A 9,201-nucleotide genomic window follows, 5' to 3' on the forward strand; every position below is an offset into this window, starting at 1 on the left:
GGGAAAATATAATCACTCTTGTTACGATTATTGTTAGAACTTGAAACTTACAGCACAACTTTGTTTCATCAAGAAGAATCATTTTGCATGTTTTGGACACGTGATTAGTCCGATTTCTTGATTTTTTCAGATTTTACGCGAAAATCGGAAAAAACGGATTTCCGGGCAATTTTTGGCAGTTTTTATGCGATCTGTGTAAAAGCCGAAAAATATGTTAAATAACTTTTATTAAGCTTTCAGAAACTTCAAACAGAATGTAAAAAGTCGCTGTAGAACTAAAGTAATTCAATTTTAAGCAGATAGTGGCATTTTGGAAGCTTTTGATGACGTCACAGAAAATGTGCTGACATAAGCAAAAATTTATTGTGCAGGAGTCAGCCAACTGAGTATAATGTTACAATGACTTATATAAACCATAAAACGAACAATTTCTTCGGTTGTTCGTTTAGGTAGAAGAGCAAGAAAATTGCATCCAGAAAAGAGCGGAAAGAGAAATGAAAATTTCGAATGAACAGAACCCATTTGAAAGATCGTAGTATCAAATATTAAGAAATATTTTTAACAAAGAAATACCAGATCAAATACTTTTTTGCAAAATGAGAGTGACAAAAATTGTCATGAATAGCATTCAATCTATTTTCTAAAATTAAATATGTATATATATTGAAATCGTTTTTATGTTTTGACGAATTGTTTATAGAAGTACCATGAAAAGGTTTGAAACTTGGGAACACTGTGGCAGGTCTCCAGACGGGTTAGGGTAGGAGCAGCGAACTTGGGAATATATAAGATTTCCTACGTAACAGCTAGATGCTGCAGCATTTTTAAAAAACCTAAAATCACACTTTTCTCTAAAGGATTTTTGCCTTTTTCATACCGGGAATTTGAATTATATTTAGCTTTTATGTTTTTACATATTTATGATAAATTTTTTCTTATTCAGTACTTTCTTTTTTCATTTAAGGATGGATTAAATTTTGCAAGAAAATTGGGAATGCGTATTGCAAATTCTTGGTAATCAAGTAAAAATATGCAACGCAGACACTCGACTACAGAACATTGGAAGAATGTATAGGAGTCTTAGCAGGTCCTTTGCCCTTACAAGTGGAACATGGAGAAAGTAATTGCTTTGTTACAAATGAATGTATGGGCAATATCACGGTGATTTAACATTGTTATTACTGTTGGCAATTTTGTTTAAAACGCTTTTTTTGCGTGTTAGGGTTTATGTGGTGAAATTGACATCAAACTGTTCTGTGTTAAGTGTAATATATTTTTAAGAAAGCGTTTTCAAGCGAATACTTTTATTGGTTTAAATAGCTAGTCTGTTATATTAATACGGAAGCTGTGCCCGTCTGTAAACGACAAAGTCGATTATATTTTCTACAATTTTTTTTCAAAAAGAGCCTATAAACTATTGCTTTTTAGGTTCTTTATTTTAAAAATTTTCGTTTACAGCTAGAGTAAATCAAGTAATAAAAGAAGAAAAATTACATTAGCTATGAATTTTGTATTCTAATTTACCGTTACAATAAATTTAAATTTTTTTTAAGTGGACGCTGGAACGTATTGATATAAATAGTCAAATATTAAGTTTTTACCTACAACTCCATTTGAGAGTTTTAGAAGTATTTAAGTTATATGCTAAATATCTAAGACAAGTTTTCACGTTTTCTAAAACAGCCATTGCATATATCCAGGCATTATTCGCCAACTTTTTTCGCTATATGTGTACTTTTTTCCTAAATATGAACTTTTTTGCTACTAAAATTTCGCGATTGTTGACCGGATAAATTAGCACAATGTGAGATTTTGCTGAAGCAAACACTGTCAAAATGTGACAGATGTATAAGACACACAACGGTGTTGGAAGATATATATATATATATATATATATATATATATATATGCTTTACTCCCACAAAAGGTCTCCATAAAGCGGACAGTTAAAACACGGACACGCAATAAGACAAGACACTTTTTGCCTGAAAAAAAACAATTCTTTTTACCGATGCTGTCTGGTGTGGAGAAATTCCACTATATAAAATATGACGCTTTCGTATACTCTGGTCATAGATTAAAAGCATTCAACGATACCAAGGTATTTTTCGTGGTCTTCTTTCATATTGAGAGAATATTGATCTTCTATTAAGAAATACTCAATCCGTTCATCATGGTAACAGCTTTTATATACCACTTTTTCATGCAGTGGTTTTAAATATTTATTGATCTAACACTTTGTGCATTAAATGCATAAAAATTAAAAGCAAACAAACAGAAAGAACATGCCATAACTAGTTCTTGGATGTTCTGACAAACTGTGTTGCACATTCCGGTTAAGTACTTTAGCACAGGTGTACGGTATATCGCAAATCCAGCAATGCGCTAACATCGATTTGCCTACTAGATAAAAGTCAACTTGGCACCTGTTTATGGTCCACTTTAAGTTTTTTCTCAGTCTTATGGCATTGTGATGTTAATCATTTGAACAAAAATTCTTATGACACAGGGGCGTAACCAGCGTCAGTCAGGCTCTGCGATCGACTGACCTACTTTTTTCATCCCAACACGTCGTTTTTTTCACCGCCCCCGCCAACACATGGATGGGCGCACCAATTGCGCATCCGGCACAAATCTTTTCCCGGGCGGCGCACACAAGCTTCGCGCTTCGCACGTCGTTTTCGCAGGATATAACAGTATCCACCTTGTTTTGCAGGCTGAGGTGTTGATTCTCTACTTTGTTTCGCAGGATTACCTGCGAAAATTATGCCTATGTACGGTCTTGTGTCTTCCATTTATGGTAACTTTGGACGCATCCTGTTGGCTAGTAAATTTTGCAGAGAGGTTAAAAATTCGCTTCATATATGGCTATAGAACATACGCAAGAAAGTCAACAAAAAAACAAGGCTAGCGAAATTGTGAAGATGAAGAAAGCATGATGTTGCTGTCAAACGTGGATCCATATTTAGCTTTATAACTTGTATAGAGCTTCATGAAAATTCTCTATACTCGAACCATCCAATTTTTGTATCTGTATGTAAATCTTCAGATTTGTTTTCCTGTGTAGAAAGCACTTTCAAGTTTTCAGTTAGCTAGCTATTCATCCTCTTCTGTAACTCTGTGTAGACAGCAGACCTTGTGGCTATACAGAATAAAGCTATTCTTATAAACCTTTATAACAGTTTAAGAGAAATATTTTAACTTTTTATCCTGATTGTGGTCAGCTATGATTCAAGACGGTTTTAAATCAGAAGATTTTTCCTCTTCTGCCTTCAAATAAAAATTTACAACCAGTATCTATTTTATTTTGTGATAATGACAAACATTCTGGGCAATTTAAACCTAATCCCTTCAGTTTCTTTAAGTTTGAGTAAAGCTACGTTAAAGCGTTCTGCTCAACATTTTAAGCTAGGTTGTCATACGTTATGACAACAAAGCAAAAGAAAAAAAAAAGGAAACGTGTGTATCATCTCGAAGTTGTTCCTTTTGCATTAGCCCAAACGTTAGTTAATCAATGTGGTACTTCTAGCACTAATGACGAGACGTCTTCCATTTGCAAAAAGCAAACCTTTAACTTAAAATCTTTTTCGTCAAAGGGATTTCTAAATCGAAACCTATTAAACCTAAACAAGTTATATCTGCAGAACCTTGGAAGATTCATTTCCTTCAGGTTCTATTAACGGTATTGTAAAATATAATGTAGGCACTCACTACGACAAGCTCCAAACCTCAGTGATCATGATTATTCTTCCCTTTGTAACTTCCGAGAGGACGTCTTAGGGTTTATTCATTGTAGTGAAGACTCTCAGGTTTGTCTTTTTCAAAGGTCATTTTAAAAACCTTATGAACTTTCTCTTGATATAAATTCAGAATCGATAAGGTCAATGTTATGACGATGCTGGCAATGTATCTGTTAAAATTAATAGTTGTCAAGATAACATTTTAAAGCAAAACAGATTAGCTTTATACATATCCTTGTGGTCTGTAATTTATGCTTTGTACATTATTTCTGAAACATGATGAATCGAATCAAACGTAACATATTTTTACAAATTTACCTAAAGAAGGTAAAATTTTTACGCAAGAATGTTCCTTACTTAACTAATAATCCCAACTATGCCCATAATTTTAATATTTGTAACACGATGTGTGGAACGTATTATTAACACGAGGGTTTTTAATGATTTGTATGAAAGCATTTTGCTAAATATGAAGAAAGAAGAATAAACATTCTAATTATTGCTTTAATAACTTTCAATCTATAAAAAACATTGATGGTGTTGTGTTGTCTTATTGCTGGTTTGATTACACCCTTGATGATAAATATTTTAATGTATTTTATGTTGTCATTTATTCCCCTTTTTCGATCAATTCGATCAATGTCTTAACGTCTATCGCGTATGTCACAGAGTCGGTTTTATGGGGTTTCAGTGCTTAAAGGGCGTAAAAAGGTGTTGGCTTCCCGGGCTCCGCCCTGAACCCGTTGGGGGGCTCACAACGCCCCCCAAACCCCCAGTTAATTATTATCGCACCTGCGGTGCGATGTTGACCCTGTGGGTCAATGGTTCGACTAAGGTTTATTTTTTTCTGGCTACGCCCCTGTGACATGCTTTCTTTATGGCCATGTATAATATAACCATTAACTGATAGCGATTTTCAATCAGTTTAAACGGAAATCCGCAGCGCTACACGGCTAAAAATCTTTAACTACATGCTTTATACAGCACGGTATAACTTTTTACCGCATAGTAGCCATAATAGTAACTATAAATTAGAAAACATTGGCGGGGAATCATGAAAAAATGGCTAGCTATACTTACAGACTCAAAAATTAAGTTGCCTTAAATTCGAAATTTCAAAACAGCCATTACAACAAGTCCATCTAATTAATATTTCTTAATAAAGTAGTCACAAAAACAACAAAAGTTTAAAATCATATCACACGGCTTTCAAGTAAACAGCAAGAACACATGCCAGAACAAATAACTTTGAAGAACTGTGGTAAAAAACGTCCTGTGCAAAATATTAATAACACTGTTCATCTATTTAATCATCAAAAAAAAATAATTTTATATCCATATTCGGTGGTGCACGCATCAATAAATGCGTTTTTAATATAAACATTCATCAGCACAAAGAGTAAAAAGCAAAATGGCCTGAATTTTTTGTGATAAACTCTTCTTTTTACTTCTTTTGAAAGAATAAACTTTGGTTAAAAAACGATTTAATTTTTAAACATACTTGAATATTTTAGATACTCGATACAAGAAAATTTTTAGAAAACAAACTCCCAAAAAATATGAACTGTTTTATCTATCTCGTTCGAGAAATATTACCCTTGGTTAGCTTAGTATGTCTTGGTATAGATAGATAGAACAGCTTATATTGTATTAATACCACATGACATACAGCGTAATGTATCATGCAACTAAAAACAAGATCAACTGAAAAACGAGCGCAATATTTGCCGACAATTTACGGACGTTGAAACGATAGATAGAATTTCAAAACATGCTTAAATTAAACCAGAATTTGTAAAAACAGATGGAAAATACAGTCGATTAGCGATGACCAAAAACGTGATGATAGATATGTTTTTCCCAATATGTTAAAACATACAGAAACCAAATATTACACAAATTGAAGCCTTTTATAGAGTAATAAAACTAACTCTAATTGTTTCATCTTTCTTCGTGGGCATGCCTATCACGCGGAAACTGATAAGTGGATATGTATATAAAAATCTGGACTTGTGGTTAGTTCAAAGCGCGCGAACGGTCACAACAAATATGGTAATATCGGCTTTCTTATTTGAGGCATCATGATTTCGTGCGTGTATAGTTTTATCTCCTTGTTGCAGTATAAATAAAACTTGTTAACACCTTAACACTACACAAAAAACTTTCGCATGTAACACCATTATCACAATCAGTGTGAAACCGCTCAATAGGAAAAAAAAAAGAGCACTTTACCTGAAATTACATCAGTAATATAAAGAATTTTAACACCTTAAGACTATATTTTCACAATCTTTAACTATATTACCACATAATTTGAGTAGCTATATTATCTTGGCATAAATACAACTAGTCCTTTATAATAATTTCTTTCCGCCACGATGGATCGATCAACGTACGTTGGTTTGCTCTTTTCCATTGCTGCATTAACTTTCATTTTAAATGGCTTACTAATTACGCTTGGTTTGCTTAACAGGCGGAAATTCGTTACAGCATATGATACGATGTTGTTGTTTTTAATAGTAATTGAATTTCTACAAGGAGTTGTCGGTTATCCAGTCGAATTATTAACAGACATAAAACACGGAGGTTTTTCATGTGTTTTAGCTGCATATTTAATAGCAAGTCTAGCTCTTGTTACGATTTCACTTTTGGCAGCGTTAGCATTAATGAGAGTCATATCAGTGATATTTCCATACAAGTCACGCTTGTGGTTAAATTCTAGGACAAGCTGTCTATATTACATTATACCATCAACCTTATATGGATTTGCATGGGGTACCTTTCCCCTTCTTGGTTGGAGTAAATATTCTCCTGAGCTCAACAGCGACAGAAGATGTTCTATAGATTTAATTGGTCGAGACAAGAACACTCTTTCTTTTCTGTATGCGTTAATGATCGCATGCTATTTCATACCATTAACAGTTATGTTTGTTTCCAGTTTTGTAATAGCAAAGAAGATACGGAATAATGTTAGACCGGAACACACTAGAAAGGTGCGACTAAGAAAGGAAAGACGAACAACATTGTTTTTATTTGTTGTCATAGCAGCATTTGTGATTGCTTGGACTCCCTATGCATTGATGATTTTTCTTATAATAATTGGTGAAAACGTAACCAGGACTTGGTTTGATTACTCAGCACTTCTTGCAAAAAGTTCCAGTTTCTACAATCCTGTTATTTACGTGATTATGAACAAGAGGATCCGTGTTGCGCTTTTTAACTTCTTAACAATCAAACGGAGATCAAGAAAGAATATTCAAAAGATTGAACTGCACAATGGCTTTAATAACATTCGAGAAAGACGCAAACATCAACAAAACATTCCAAACAGTTCTCAAAACACACCATAGTAACGTATTACGTATGTAATTTACAGTGTTTGTTTTTATTATTCACTTGTTTTTTCGTATAGTTCGTAGATGAACTGTGGCGTTGAGTAACTTACTAAGGTTCTGAAAAAGTTTGCGTAGATTAATTTTTGAGGTTGGCTGCTTAAGAGGGTATGGATTTATTTTAACGATCAAGCTTCACAAATATTTCACAAGCTTCTAATCGATAGCAGAGATTTTAAAAGATTAAACAAGTTATTATGAAATTATTAAATCTGACCTGAAAAATGTGACCTCGGACATGAAAGGCGAATATTTTAAGTGTGTGTTGATTGTTTGATAGAATATTTTTCTTTGAAGGTATCAGCTAGCTGAGTCTAAATTTGCAATGAATTATATGCAGCTAGAACCAAACCTCGAACAAGCTTTTCAGTTGTTAGTTTTGATAAAGGAACAAGAATGTCACATTAAAAACGGGTTGCAAGAAAAGCAAAAATTTAAAGTGAGAAGAACTTTGAAAATCAGAACATAAAGAGATTTTTTTGAGAGTGTGAGATCGTTAAAAATAATTGACTAGTTTTTAAACTATTCCTGATATCAATAGTGTAAGTATATATTATATAAAGAAATTAGAAATTAATATTTACTGATTTTATTGAAACCCCATTAAATGAATTTGGTGAAGCGTGAAATTTATTGATTTTTTTTACCTAATTAATTTTTGTGAAAAGTCAAGAATTAATCCACGGTGACGCGAAAACCTTGACCTGGGAAACACTTTACCTGGAATCTGAACGGGTTGGTTGGACACAGAATAGGACGGTGGAAACAGGTATGGAAAACTCCCAGATTTCCTGCTTAACCTCTCAGACTCCGTCACCATTTTTTAAAAAATTTCAAAAATTCCATGTTTTTCTGCTAATTTCTGCTCACCTGCAAACTTAACATTGTTGAATGTAAGTATTATCGGGAGTTCGGGTTACTTAGATAAAAATTGCTTGTGGCGCCTTTTGTACGGCTAATCTATGTTCTACTAGTCATTAGCCCGTAGAAAAATCCACGGATTCGCACGTCCTTTTTATACCGCATTGCGTCCTTCTCGCTATTGCGCAGCTAAGCTACCATTTTGCATGACAGACAGACAAACGTATACGGGCATTGTAATATAGATGTCAATACTATTTCCGCTTTGACACAACAGGGTGGAAAAGCATTGTTGTGATAGGTACTTTATAGCCAGAAACATAAATCTGTTTCTGACGACTTTCGCATTTCAAATAGGGAACATAAAGTAAGCTTAGCTGCACCTTACTAAAAACCATTTTGGTAAAAATGACACCAAAAATAATAAATTTATCTAAATGAAATGCGTTTACATCATGTTTGAACGTTAACATGGTAACAAGAAAGAAGGAATGAGAAAGAATAAGGAAACATTTAGCAGTAGGTTAGAATACAACAGACTACATCATTTTGCACCAAAGTAAACTAAAATATTTTATTTGTGATAATATTGTTAATTTAAACAAAAAAGGTTTTTCGATTAACAGATCCACACAGCTGAAATGAGCGAAATGCCGAAGCCTTAGCCTGGGTCCCGGCAGGATAACTTATCTTGCTGACAGAGTAATTTTATTGCTTCAGGCGGAAAAGTTAAGGACTAGACTTAGCTAAATTCTGTTTGTTTCACCGACTAATGCAGGACTACATCACATAGGGAATTAACAATATGAAAACTGAGCAGAAATAGCTTCTTTCGCCTTGGCGCAAAGTCATTTAGAAGCACGGGTTTAAATTTGAATAAAAACCGCCATTTTGATATGAACTCCGTACGCCCTGTGACACGAGTATAACATGATATTATAACAGGGGAGGCATGCTTGTCGTTTTGAAGTCTTTTTATAGTGTTTTTAACTAAATCTAAGCTAAAAACTTTGACCTCTAGCTTTCTTAAAAACCAGAAGGTCTTCTTGATCTCTTTTTTAACCAACCCCCTGACCAAACCGAATACATATTGCAAATAATCTGCTCGTTACGAGCCGCTCAAAAATAGCGTGTATTCTTATGTAGCCACCACGTTTTTTTCCAAAATTACTTAAGTCAAAGATGCTAAAAGGAACGGCTGTATATCC

General features: G+C 33.8%; 1 protein-coding gene across 1 annotated transcript; it reads left to right on the top strand.

Moving 5' to 3' along the window:
• Positions 1–5,715: 5,715 nt before the first annotated feature.
• LOC130647516 (rhodopsin, G0-coupled-like) lies at positions 5,716–8,118 on the top strand. The gene has a single exon (XM_057453398.1). The coding sequence runs from the start codon at positions 6,119–6,121 to the stop codon at positions 7,088–7,090; it is 972 nt and encodes a 323-aa protein (XP_057309381.1). The 5' UTR covers positions 5,716–6,118; the 3' UTR covers positions 7,091–8,118.
• Positions 8,119–9,201: the final 1,083 nt, after the last annotated feature.

This window comes from Hydractinia symbiolongicarpus, chromosome 6 (assembly GCF_029227915.1).
Source record: "Hydractinia symbiolongicarpus strain clone_291-10 chromosome 6, HSymV2.1, whole genome shotgun sequence".
NCBI lineage: Eukaryota > Metazoa > Cnidaria > Hydrozoa > Anthoathecata > Hydractiniidae > Hydractinia > Hydractinia symbiolongicarpus.

Excerpts from the sequence above, each read along its gene's own strand:
- LOC130647516 (XM_057453398.1), top strand. The coding sequence starts at position 6,119 with ATGGATCGATCAACGTACGTTGGTTTGCTCTTTTCCATTGCTGCATTA.